The sequence below is a fragment of the Leuciscus leuciscus genome (assembly GCF_965113295.1).
Source record: "Leuciscus leuciscus genome assembly, chromosome: 14".
NCBI lineage: Eukaryota > Metazoa > Chordata > Actinopteri > Cypriniformes > Leuciscidae > Leuciscus > Leuciscus leuciscus.
Window position 1 is genome coordinate 14,476,858 of NC_138738.1, and position 14,708 is coordinate 14,491,565.

The window sequence follows — 14,708 nt, forward strand, 5'->3', positions numbered from 1 at the left end:
TGGCTATAGTTACTCATTTCTTCCAGAAATTGATAAAAAAAATCTTATAAAACAGAAAAATTTATGATTTAATTAGTTAGTTAAATCGATTGATGCCACTAATATATTGATCAGTTCATTCAGTCCTTACAGACCGTCATTCATCGTGACAGATGGCCGATCATATTGTTCTGTTGCAGTTCACATCTCTTTCAGCAGTGAATGTGAAAACAGGAGAAATGTCTTTGAACACTGTTATTATACGAGAACCCCATGGGTTACTGCTGAGATTTGACTGACATCTCAGAGAGAGAGAAAAGAAGTCTTTTCATGAAGGCAACTGTATCCACCATCATTATCAGCAGCCTTCAAGGGAATGTACATGTGTCTGAGTCATTGTGTGTGTGTTGCATCAGGCAAACTTTGACTTGTCAAGGGTTTGGTTTAATTGGCTGAAATCTTACCAGTTGTGCAACATCTTGTATGCACATTCCTTCCAGCTTTTTTATTATACCTGCTTATAAATTTTATGGAAATAATGCATTAATGATCATGATTGTAGTGCTTGCTAAGACAATCGTTGAAAGACATTACTAGGTCTCATACTTGGAGTTAGCGCTTTTAAACAAATGCCTACTTTTAATGTTAGCCATCCTTCACCATTCGTGCCACAGGGATGAATGATATGTTTAAACGGATAAAAAAAATATCCCATAGACTTTGATTCTCATCAACTTTCATATCTTCAACAGACCAAGTGCAAATTCCACTATCATAAAATAATAAATGAAATTATGCATTTACAAGAAACCAACTTCTTATCTCTAGATAGGCTATTATTGCATAGCATGTGACATTATTGAGGGAATTGTGCAGTTATCATGGAAGATTTATGGTAAGTTCACTATTACGTAGACAAGAATTTGAGCATAAATGACTGTGAGCATCTCATGTGACTTGAAAAGACCATGACATTATTGCATCTAATGTTCCTGTCCATGGACCCTTTTAACATAATTTTATAATATATCAACATATATATTATACTCTACCATTTATAAGTTTGAATGAGTACTTTTTTCTTTTTTTGAAAGAAGTCTCCTCACCAAACAATCGAAAAATAACTTTTTTCTTATTTTAACATATTTAAAAAATGTTAATAATTTATGTGAAGGCAAAAGCTAAATTATCAGCAGCCATTACTCCAGAAACATTTCTTATAATCAATGTTGAAAACAGTTGTGCTGTTTAATATATTTTTGGAAACGGTGATAGTTTTTCTTTTTAAGGATTCTTTGATGAATAGAAAGTTAAAAGGAACAGCTTTTATTTGATTGATGTAACTAACTTTTGATTGATTTAATGCATCCTTGAAAAGTATCATTTCTTTCAGACAAAATAAATATTAAAGTAAAAGTTTTGTCACTGTGTTTTACCTTCTATTTTTTAATACATTTTATTAAAAAGGTCATGTATAATTATTATAAAAGAATTAGCAAAATGCAATTAAAACTTTTACATGGAGTATAATGTCAGCTGTCAACTTTGAGGCAAAGCATGAATTGTCTTCTCATCTTTTTATCCTGCCCCAAAATGATCTTCTGAATTCAACAGTAAGACCGAGTAAGAGAGATGATGTAGTCTTACAAATCTTTTTTTCTTTTTTAGTAGTATCATTTTGGACCACCATGCAAGAGAACTGAAAAAATTCAGACCACATATTTGCTCTTATCTTTCATTGTCATTCTGCCTTGCATGTTCACATTGTGTCTTTGCTTTTTTTCCTTCTCTCACACAGTCACATGTCCCTGGACTCCTTCCCTCGGCTTGATCCCCCACCTCCCACCGGTAAAAAGCGTCTCCCACGTGCCCTGAAGACCACCCAGGACATGATGATATCCTCTGACCCCGTGGTGGCCTCCCCAGAATCCTCCTCCGTCTCCTCACCTGACAAGATCACCAAAGATAAAGCTGAGCTTCAGTCTGAACCGAGCCTTGAAGAGTCCGGCCTTGAGAACCCTTCAGAACCCGGCGACCGTGTCGACAGCCAGATGGAGAAAAGGCCCGGATTAGAACTAAAAAACGAGCCCACAGCTGTGGTGACGGATGAGAAAAATTCTGAGGCTGTCGATCAGTCACAGCTGCTGCTTTCTGTTCCAGATCTCATTCACAAAGACAATCTGGACCCAAAGAAACTGGCCAACTCGGAAACTAGAATGGCTTCCACCCCGTGTCCAGGGAAAGGGGGCTGCCGCATCAGCGTCTCTGAGGGGGAACTGTTGGGGAACGGCACTGTGGATTACCGAAACCTCAACTTGGAGAACGAAGAATCCCACCCTGACCTGCTGTCATTTGAATAGCAGGCTTCCACAATGACAAAAGAGAGGCCAAAGTGGCTTGAATCAGTCATTTAGACTGCTTTCATTCTGCATTTCATATTTTGCCTTTATAGCAAAGTACCACTGATTGTACTTAGTTATTTCATAGATATAATTATTCAGAAGATGAAAATCACAGGTTTTTTTGTAATCATAGCAGCATAATTCTTTGAAAGATTGTATTTTAAAGTATTTGTGGGCCTGTAATAAAAAAAAAAAAACATGATGAATCAATTAACAAAAACCAAAGTCAATACTACACTGCAAAAAAAAGTTTTTTAAAGTATTTCTTGACTTTTTTTCCAGTCAAATATTCCAGTAGAATTTACAGATGAATTAATTTACTTGAAAAGCAACACTGCATAAGATATTAAGACGACTTCCCGTTATATCTTGAATATTAGTGTATTTTGTATTTCTCTCTGCAACATGACAGATTTTATCACACAAGTATAAACAGGACAGACAAAACATTTATAATGTTACAAAAGATTTCTATTTTGTATAAATGCTGTTCTTTTCAACTTTCGATTCATCAAAGAATTGTATTAAATATCTAAACAGCTGTTTTCTACATTGATAATGATACTAAATGTTTCTTGAGCACCAAATAAGCATATTCAAATAATTTTTATAGGATCACTATAATGACACATAAGTCTGAAGTAATGATGCTGGAAAAATTTGCTTTGCCATCACAGGAATAAATTACATTTAAAAACATTTTCAGATAAATGTTTCTGCTTTTTTATTAAGTAAATGCAGCCTTGGTGAGCATAAGAGACTTCTTTCAAAAAAAATTCGTACCAACTGCAAACTTTTGAACGATAGTGTACATTCTTGAAAATAAGTCTTATTTATGCAGTGTTGTAAAATTTGTCTCTAAAAAAAGTATGTACATTTATCTTCTTTGAAGGATTTTTTGATATTTTGTACTGGAAAATTAGACAAAAATACTCATTAAGATTTTTTTTTTTTTTTTTTGCAGTGTTACTGTAATACCTCTGAAGCTGTCTTTTACTGTTGTAAAAGTGGGCAGCATTTCATGTCCTTTATATGTTTGTTTGTTTTAGTTTTTTTGCTTCATTTCAATTGTACAAGCTTGACTTTATAGATGCTAGTGTTGTGTTTTCTTACCACAACTCTGACCTTGTGCTCAATGTCATAATCACATGGCCTAGGGTCAGTCCATGAAGCAGTATGCACCTAACGGTAGCAGTATGTAGGCTACTGTATGTACTGCTTCCGTGTTGTTTTTGACACTGACCTCTAGATCAACTTTTAAAGTCTCATAAAGAGTCTAGGATCATACCTTAGCGATAATCGTCAAGGTGCTGATGGCTTGAGGAATGTCAGTAATGAGGCTCAGTCAACATGATGGTATGCAGAAGGGTTCTGAAATTTCCTGGAATGCCATAACTCGACACTAATCTCGATCCTCGTCCTCTTGTTTGTGTAGACAGCCCGACTCCCGTGACATTCTCTCTGGCCTGTTCTTTATCACACAGAATGGCTCCTCTAGAGAGATTTCTGGCTTTTCCGTTGCTAACAATGCCGCAATTTATGCTCCCATTATTTATAGAGATACACTGTCAGCCTGCATATATGTACGGATGTACTTAGATGTCGATTGCAATTCAAAGATGCAAATCTTGGCATAAAATGCATTCTTTTATGCATTATGAAAGACTGATAAAATTTTTTTAGTTGTCATGAATGTTTTGGCATCATAGCATTAATAAATCTCTATGCGCTTTATGAATGTATTTCCGTACCACGTTTTGGTTACACTACCGTTGTCATACTATATGTGCAATCATGCATAAAAACTCTAAAAGTTTGGACACTAAAATAAGAATTCAGAGTGTACATTTGCAGGTGATGAGTTGAATTAATATGGACCACTTGTACTGTTACTGGATCATCAGATATGAAGACAAAGTATTTTATAAAGCGCCTTTATATATAAGTGCTGGCAAAACAACAGCTGAATGAATGAAATAAAAGGATATTTATCTTATTGTTTTATCTTTTTTAGACGGTGTTTAGAGTTGAGAAGATTCTTGATGGAAACTTAACATGGTGGGAATGTTATTACAAATTTTTCTGTGATGATTTATGTATTTTAATTTCAATCAAAGTGGTCGCATCATTGTCACAGTTTGTTTGAATGAAGGAAAAAGAATGTTGAAGGAAAAACGCATGTATATGAAGGTTTTCGGTGCACTGAAATGTATTTTGAGAAGCTGGATATATTAAAGTGATTTCCCATTATACAAATTGTCTATTCATGACACATTTTGGGTCTGGGTGCCGTTATTTTGAGGAAATGGATTTTATGCAACTTATTTTTCAATTCAAAGGGAATTTACAGGGTCTGTAATAAATGTAACAGAAATAAAGCAGGACTATGATGATTGCAGTGCTTCTTGAGACATGCCACTAAACCTGCAAGCTTTTGTTTATCAGAACTGATTCTTAACCATGAAGCTGCCATCACCCTAAATCCACCTAGTAATGCATGAACTAGCTTTTCTGCATCCGAATCAGGTAACATGTTCTGCAGCTTAGCAATGTTTCTGAGGGGGAAGAAGGTTGTTTTTGTAACACAATGCAAATTGTATTCTAAGAGGTTTTGTACAGGTTTTTGGTCCAATAAGTAATACCTCAGTCTTATCTGAATTTAATAGATGAAAAGTACTGGTCATCCAATGTTTTACACACTCTGTCAACTTGGAGAGATTTCTTGCAACTTTAGAGATTTTATTTGGTCGTGATGAAATGTATAACTGAGTGTCATCGACATAACAGTGGAAACTAATTCCATGTTTTCTTATTATATTACCAAGTGGCAGCATATATATTGAAAATAGCAGAGGCCCTAACACAGATCCTTGTGGCACTCCATAATTTACTGACGTTATCTTAGATTTTTCCCTGTTCAAACAGACAAAATGGTAAAGGTCTGAAAGGTAAGATCTAATCCATTTTAATGCCTGTCCCCAATAGCAGTGTAATTTTGTAGTTGATCTAAGTTAATTATATCAAATCATATTAAACTCTTCATTTTGACAAGCGTATGGCATGCACCTATAGGAAGAGGGAAAACAAGGAAACTGCCTGTAATTGACCATTTCAATAATCATTCTATTAACTAAATATATAATAGTATAGTGTGATAAGACATATAATATAATTATTATTATTTATTAAATTATTTAATGATCTATTTGGAAAATGACCGACTTCTGATTGGGTGGGCCACAATTCAACCCCACCCGTAGCATTTTCAGATCACCACAATATCATTTGAACTTAAAACTGCTTTTTAATATTATTATTAGCTGTAATCTTCCTGGTTTTACCTTTTTAATTTACAATTGAATAAAACAATTATTTAGACCACAATTTTTGCCTATATACTATTTCTTTTCTTTTTTTTTGTCCACTTCCCCAACTCACCAGAATTGTCAAACACTTTTTGGGCCAGTGGGGAGGTCTCTCTATCCTACTTATTGTAGTCATATCCAGTGTTTTACGGTTTCTTTTCCTAAAACATAACCTTTTGATCACTGCCAGCCAGACATCCTGTTTAGACTGACTACTTTAAGCATGAAGGTAGCTTTTAAGCTGAAGAAAAGGTTTTGCATATGCATAGAATAATTAATGACAATAAAGTATTGAAATCAGTTTTGGAATTGAATTATTTGTCAGTATATATTTATGGGGTTGGTGTGGAATTGATCCCATGATTGTTGCATCAGCCCAGATACTTTGCTTTGCTCCAAACTTTTCTGTACAATTTGATCTGTTCATCATTGCCATTATTACTGGTGTTTGTGATTCAGTACATAATGAAATAAAATGTGATTCAGGAAAAATGCATTGAATTGCATTTGATTGATTTAGCCTTACATTGTATACTACTAGATATTTTCTATAGTGCGTTTATATATATATATATATATATATATATATATATATATATATATATATATATATATATATATATATTACTACTACTACCGGTCAAAAGTTTGGGGTCAGTACAATTTTTCTTTTTTTAAATAAATTAATTATTTTATTCAAGCTAGGAAACATTCATTTGCTCAAAAATGACACTAAAGACATTGTCATTGTAACAAAAAAATATATATTTCAGATAAATTATGTTCTTTTGAAACTTCTATTAATCTAAGAATCCTAGAAAAAAAATCAGTTTTCACAAAAATACTAGACGAAGCAGTTTTCAAAATATTTCTTGAGCACCAAACCAGCATATAAGAATGATTTCTGAAGGATCATGTGGCACTGAAGACTTGAGTAATGATGCTGAAAATCCAGATCTAACATGACAGGAATAAATCTTTTTTACTGTATTTTTTTATGCAGCCTTCTCAAGTACGAGAGATGTCTTTCAAAAACAAAAAAACCTTACCGACCCCAAAAGTTTGAACAGTTCTTTTGGACAAAATGTCTCTACAAAGAATTGCTGATGTTGAGATTTAGATCAAATGAGACATTTTTCAGATTGGATGTATCATGTCACAGGAGGAGGAAGAAGGGATACTTTAATTTAGTGCTGGGTTTCTTGCAGGAGGTGAAGAATGCAATGTCAGAATTCATTTGGTGTCCTTGTACATCTCTCTGCAGAGATTTTTTTCTTGTCTCTTTTACAGTCCTATTTCCCCTTGAGTATTTAACTTTCTGTATCCCAAAGGAATATGAAACAGGCCTGAATGATCCCTTATACAATATTTTCTATTCCTACAAAGTTACTACTAATAATTGACTACTATTCTTCCAGTATCCAGTTTAAGATAGTTTATTATAAACAATACTTGAATCTCTGGTCATTTTGTTCCTCTTTTAAATTTTAAGATGGTTGAGATATTGTGAAATTATCTTTATCTGCACATAATAATGGTTCCTGTAAGAAAGTTTTGTATTTTATGTTGTTAATGTAAGTGGGGGGGAAATACACAAACACAGAGATGTCACAAAGTTTTGCAGTATCACCAGAGACAGTATCACTCAATAGGGTCCCAGTGAATGAGACAACAATGAATTGCTATGTTGGCTAAAAGAGTAAGGTAAGAGAAAGTTTTTCAACAGTGAAACTCTCAGCTCAGGGATTAATACGTCACTCACCTGGAGCTTCTGGCAGTTCTCCAGGCATTGTTTCACTTCTATCCTTCCATCCAAATCGAGTGCTTCCTGTTGCACACTTACCACACTTGCTTTTGGCAATGCAGAGAAAAGACTCCATCTCGAAATGGTCATCTAACAAACATATCAGATTCATGATTATGAACCAAATTCTTGCATCATTTGCATCTTGCAACTTGCAGGGCAGCAGCAGTTGATGAGTGACACTGACGTTTGGACTGGACTTTTTTGAAAGTTATATTAAACTGACTGAAAACAAAACAGGGTTCACAAACTGTCTAAATATGTTCACCATGGTCCATTTCTGTACATAATAAAGAGTATAAACTATATATAATCGCATCTTAGTAAGCTAAGTCAACATATGAACCGCTTTAAAGTGTTTGTTTTTGTTGTTGTTTTTTTTACATATCATTAGATATCTGAGTAAGTTGAAACCCAGTACTTGCGTTTAAAAGTGTAATTTGGCAATTTCTCTCAAAAATCCTGTCGTCACCATTGCAGAATGAATACTGGGGTAGGCAAGGATCCATCTGCTGTATCCTTCATTTCACGGGAAACGAATGACACATTTGGAGCCTTCGAGTTGGGACAGTCTTTGTCGCGCATGCGGTGACGCAATCGACCTTCGAATGCGGCCTTCGAAAGATGCAGCCTCTGAATTGGGATGCAGAAATATATAGGCTTCTCGAACAAGAAAAACATTTAGGGCGGGACTAATTTTGTCCACTGGGAGCTGATTGGATGTTTGTGGTTTGCTATTGCTGTGATGTCGTGTGAGTGACAGACTGTCCCACCCTAAAACACATCATCAGAGAAGCGAAGAGATTTCACTGCAAGAGAGAGGGGAAGTTATTTTGATTAAAGATTACGAGGGCAGATGAATTAAAAAATAATGATGGGCACAAATAAATAGTTTATAATAAATAAATAGTTTATAATAAACACTCCAATATTCCATCAATCCATTTGGATTTCATGGTGACTTTAAAGCAATAGTTTGCACTCTATGTATGCTAATATGATAGTTCTGAATTTACATGACAATGACCTCCCTGATAAGGTGGCCTAAAACCTCATGTTGGCCTACTTTGATAAGCATAACCCCCTTATTGCAATAAATGAATGATTTATTCTTAATTGTGTTGAATATTAATTCAAAATGAAATCTGTGACCCATAACCAGTTGAATGCATACGTGCATGGATGAGTCAATGAATATTGTTAACAAAGGACATTTCATTTACATGAGGATAACCTCTGCTTCTTCTTCATCTGTCATGTATTATTTAATATTTAAGATCATTTGAAGCAACACTTCTTTTTTCTTGATGCGTTTGAGAATTATGATTGTATTCGTGGATTGGCACTAACTGCCACATTATAGACTCTTTGTTGTTTTCCTTGTACATGTTCTCTTTGTGTGATATTAGCAAGCATGTCATTAGCATTTGATGGCCACTTTTCTAATGTTTCTAATTCATAACAGCATTTCCCCGTCTCATAAATATAAGTTACAAAATATCTTTCTATTTCAGATGCAGAAAAGGTCAAGACTTGATTATTGTAATGTACTTTTGGCTGGATGCCCCAGTATTTCCATAAATAAGCTGTAGCTTGTTCAAAATGCAGTAGATCAACGAAATCTATTCTCACACAAATGCAGAAGCACCATTTTTATTTATTCTACATTGAAGACTCATTTGTTTAATCAGGTTAAATTAAGTGTGCTTATGACCTGCTGCATATCCCTTTCATTCCACTATTACTTTACCTTATTAGATACATTAACATATTTTTTTCATTCCTTCTCTTTACCTGCACCGTCGGACACCCAGATCTAGCCAAATTCACAATTCAAGACCGAAGCTTGTGATAAGACAGTTTACACAAAAATGAAAATTCTCATCATTCATTCACTCGTTTCAAAGCTGTATTACCTTTATTCTTCTGTGGAACACAAAATAAGTTATTTATTTTTCCTACAGTGATATCAATATTGTTTGGACCCCAACATTCTTCAGAATACCAGTGGGGAGAACAAGTATTTGATACACTGCCGATTTTGCAGGTTTTCCCACTTACAAAGCATGTAGAGGTCTGTAATTTTTATCATAGGTACTCTTCAACTGTGAGTGACGGAATATAAAACAAAAATCCAGAAAATCACATTGTATGATTTTTAAATAATTAATTTGCATTTTATTGCATGACATAAGTATTTGATCACCTACCAACCAGTAAGAATTCCGGCTCTCACAGACCTGTTAGTTTTTCTTTAAGAAGCCCTCCTGTTCTCCACTCATAACCTGTATTAACTGCACCTGTTTGAACTCGTTACCTGTATAAAAGACACCTGTCCACACACTCAGTCAAACAGACTCCTACCTCTCCACAATGGCCAAGACCAGAGAGCTGTGTAAGGACATCAGGGATAAAATTGTAGACCTGCACAAGGCTGGGATGGGCTACAGGACAATAGGCAAGCAGCTTGGTGAGAAGGCAACAACTGTTGGCGCAATTATTAGAAAATGGAAGAAGTTCAAGATGACGGTCAATCTCCCTCAGTCTGGGGCACCATGCAAGATCTCACCTCGTGGGGCATCAATGATCATGAGGAAGGTGAGGGATCAGCCCAGAACTACACGGCAGGACCTGGTCAATGACCTGAAGAGAGCTGGGACCACAGTCTCAAAGAAAACCATTAGTAACACACTACGCCGTCATGGATTAAAATCCTGCAGCACACGCAAGGTCCCCCTGCTCAAGCCAGCGCATGTCCAGGCCCGTCTGAAGTTTGCCAATGACCATCTGGATGATCCAGAGGAGGAATGGGAGAAGGTCATGTGGTCTGATGAGACAAAAATAGAGCTTTTTGGTCTAAACTCCACTCTCCGTGTTTGGAGGAAGAAAAAGGATGAGTACAACCCCAAGAACACCATCCCAACCATGAATCATGGAGGTGGAAACATCATTCTTTGGGGATGCTTTTCTGCAAAGGGGACAGGACGACTGCACCGTATTGAGGGGAGGATGGATGGGGCCATGTATCGTGAGATCTTGGCCAACAACCTCCTTCCCTCAGTAAGAGCATTGAAGCAAAACACACAGCCAGGGCAACTGAGGAGTGGCTCCGTAAGAAGCATCTCAAGGTCCTGGAGTGGCCTAGCCAGTCTCCAGACCTGCACCCAATAGAAAATCTTTGGAGGGAGCTGAAAGTCCGTATTGCCCAGCGACAGCCCCGAAACCTGAATGATCTGGAGAAGGTCTGTATGGAGGAGTGGGCCAAAATCCCTGCTGCAGTGTGTGCAAACCTGGTCAAGAACTACAGGAAACGTATGATCTCTGTAATTGCAAACAAAGGTTTCTGTACCAAATATTAAGTTCTGCTTTTCTGATGTATCAAATACTTATGTCATGCAATAAAATGCAAATTAATTACTTAAATCATACAATGTGTTTTTCTGGATTTTTGTTTTAGATTCCGTCACTCACAGTTGAAGAGTACCTATGATAAAAAATTACAGACTTCTACATGCTTTGTAAGTGGGAAAACTTGCAAAATCTGCAGTGTATCCAATACTTGTTCTCCCCACTGTATTTCTTTTGTGTGTTCTGTTGAATAAAATAAAATGCATACAAGTTTAAAACAACACACGACTGAATGAATGGTGAAATAATTTTTGTTTTTAGGTGAACTTTGATTATTCATATTATTGACTAGTCTGCAACTAGTTTGCGCTTAAAAAAAACAAATACAGAAACTCCATTCACAATTTCATTCTAAAAACACAGATAGTATGTCATAACCTTGCGACTTAATTTCACATCATGCATGTCCACAGACATGAGCAATGAATACTGTATTTGTTCATGTACATTTCTCTCTAGCCTGCGTCCCTCTCTCTTTTCAAATAAACTTCTCTGTCAAAGTAAACTGTATTCAAGATAATGCAAATTGAAAAAACCTGTTCAGTCCTTACCAACAAAATCATTTCATTATCAATATCATCAATTGCATTATTAGTTCCTGTGAGTGTATTGCAGTAACATAGTGTTTTGTTTTTGTACTTGTTCATTCAAGTTTTGCACTCAGAAACACTTTTAAAACATTCTATTGATAGTGAGCATCTAGAGCAGTGAAATGATGAATTACGAGGCTGATGTACTGTACAACAGACACGATTTTCTAAAAGTGAGCCCTAAGATAAATTATTTGAGTATATCTGATCACACTTAAACCCTTTTGCATGATTAATGTGCATTCTAATGCTAGAGTCTGTCATGCACTGAAGTGAATGAACATTTGGTATATTCTTAATTTTCTAATCTAAACCTGATTAAACATCATGTAAAGATCAGTCTTTCCTAGATGAGATGGCTTTCATTTTCATGCTGAAGGTAAAGGATCTTCATTATGTATGAATGATGTTTTTAATGAACAGCATCCCAGTAACCTAGCCAGATCCAGGAAAGTTACGTTGAACAATATTTAATACTACATGCTATCTGGGCTTGCTTCTAAAAACATACAATTAGGAATGGATTTCATTTGAAAAATGTTTCATGTTTAGGTCAAATATGGACAAACCCAACCGTTGGGTTTAAAAATGTAATTTAAAAAATGTAAACCAACGATTGGGTTTGTCCATATTGACCCAAACATGGGTTGAAACAACCCAGCATTTACTAGAACATGTCATAAATAATAATATTAATTCAAAAACAGCAGACATCAACTTGAGAAGCTATACAGGTGCTCAAGAACACTATTAGTGCCAAATAAAATGAATAGTTAAACATAGCCATAAGCAGTATTTAACAGAGTTTCCATGTCTAATCACACGAGAAAAAGAGCAGATCATTTCTACAACTGCCAAGTGAATCCTAAAATAGCCTTCTCAAATAAAATAAAAAGGTTTGAATTTAGATTCAAAGACTTTGTATTTGCCATTATAAATTACATAACTGTAACCATGGTATGGCATAAATGTTGGATATTCATATCTAATTTGATTATATTATTAATGTAGACATGTATTAAAGCAGTAATGAAATATAGGCCAAATTACAGAATTGTTTGTTATAAGCTAGCAGTTTTGTTCATTTGTATTTATACTAAATATAGTGTATAGACTAATTACCATATTGCCATTCTAGAAACCACACTGTCCCATGTGTGTCCAACACAACACGAATCTGGCCCCCTTTAAAAAAGTTTAGTCACACCTGACTTATTCTTTTCAACATTTCTGTTTTTTAAACTAGAAACCCCAAAGTACTTCCAATCACACTTTAGCATTTGTTGTAGCCCTGGCTCATTTCCCCAGACGCCCCACAGAGTCTTCAGCCTGCATGACTCTTTATTCAATAACAATATCAGCTACATGTCCAGTGTGTAACCAGGAGGGTTATTACTGTGCAATGTAGAAAAATAATCATGTCACCGGCAGGGTGCTAAATAAAGATGACATGCTGCGTATTCACAAATCCTGCCTCCTGTTTACATTCCAGCTCCCGTTCATCTGTCTGCCAAGAGAAGACCCAGAACACTGTTTGTGTAAAGAGACTCTGCAGGCACAATCCTGAAGAACAGAGTTCGGTTTGTTAGTGTGTTACTATGGTGACAGTCACTGCTGTGCTTTTCTGCAGCCATATACTGAGCAAAAGCCCAGGCATTTTTGAAAATCAAAAATTACCCCTTGCATAAAAAGCGATGTGAAAATAAATGTTTGTTTTGACAAGAATCATCCAATGAACAATGAAAAAATGTTTTAGAAGAATTCTATTGGTAATGTTTTTTTGTATACAATTGAGGAGCTTTTAAACTCCAAAAAGTATGGAAAACCACAATAAAAGTATCATAAAGTAATCATTTGACTCTAAGTCCAGATTTAATAATAACTACAAGACTCAAGTCTGAAACTTCGAAAAGGACACAAATGCATCATAAACGTGGTCCATATGACTTGTGCAGTATATAGTCATCTAAAACATATACACTGTAAAAGATTATATGACAAATAAGTTGAAAACATGTTTTTACATTGCTTCTTCAACTCATTAAAATAAGTTATACAATATTCAACTCATTTTTTAAAGTCAGTTTAATGTAATTTAAGTTGAAATGACATAAACATCCAAGTTGATTGTAATTAAAAATTTAAGGCAGCAACTTTTTAAAAATGTTTTACAGTGTGTAATAGCTTTGTGTAGTAAACATTGAAATAATAATTGAAATCAGTTAATCAATAATTACAGAAGTTAGCAGCTCACTGAAGGGGAACATCAGTGAAGAATTACTTACAAGGCTTCAGAAGACTTGAGTCATATGGACCACTTTATGATACTTTTTATGAAGCTCTTGCGTCTTTTTTTGTGCTTGAAAGCCCCAGTCCCCATTTGTTGTAATTATATGGAAAGATGACAAATACATTTCTTCAGAATTTTTATTTGTGCACTGAAAAAAATTTGGAGTAGGATTTACTTGAAAAAAGCTAGGCAACTTTTTTCACTCAGAAAATGCTAGTAAATTTACAAAGATTTGCCAAGTAAAAACCAAACATATTTATCAGTAGCTTTAATTAGAAATCTTTAAGTTAAATTTACTTGGAAAATGGAATTAAGTAAACTTGACTTAACCTAGTTAAGTGAAAGTAACAAAGAAAATAAGTCATTTTAACTTGGCTAGTAAAAGGTTGATTATTATCGATTTAGTTGAAATTTCCTTTGCATTACATTTCACTCAAAACAATAATATTGAATTATACCAGTCATTTATAGTATGTGCTTTACTTAGATTATCTAAGTAATTTATACTACATCATGTCAGATGTTAAGCATCATGTGAATGCAAAGACCTCAATACTTGGTAGACAATACACAATGACGGTAACATTTGATGGGTCGTTTTTGTGTTTGAATGTGTCATTTTGAGCAGAAACTTTACTCGAAATGTCACAAAATGGCAAGTTACTAATCCTGACAACAAAAGCAATGATAAAACAGTGTAAATACAGCTGGAAACCAGTGAAAAATGAACCTCATTAATTATTCAAGGTCCAGTGCATGATGGGAACCCCAGTATCAGAAAAGTTGAGTAATTTTTACTTAATTTTATTGAGTTGATGTTTACGCTTTCATTTCTACTCGCTTGAATTAAGTACTGATATGGAAATTACT

At 34.9% G+C, this 14,708-nt stretch overlaps 1 protein-coding gene across 1 annotated transcript in view; it reads left to right on the top strand.

Annotated features, from left to right (window-relative positions):
* Positions 1-6,240, top strand: part of nos1apa (nitric oxide synthase 1 (neuronal) adaptor protein a) — a 108,502-nt gene extending 102,262 nt beyond the window's left edge. The window contains exon 12 of the mRNA XM_082137394.1: positions 1,778-6,240. Within this exon, the coding sequence (XP_081993520.1) occupies positions 1,778-2,339 (562 nt within the window). The 3' untranslated portion in view covers positions 2,340-6,240. The remainder of the gene's footprint in view (positions 1-1,777) is intronic.
* The last annotated feature ends 8,468 nt before the right edge of the window (positions 6,241-14,708 follow it).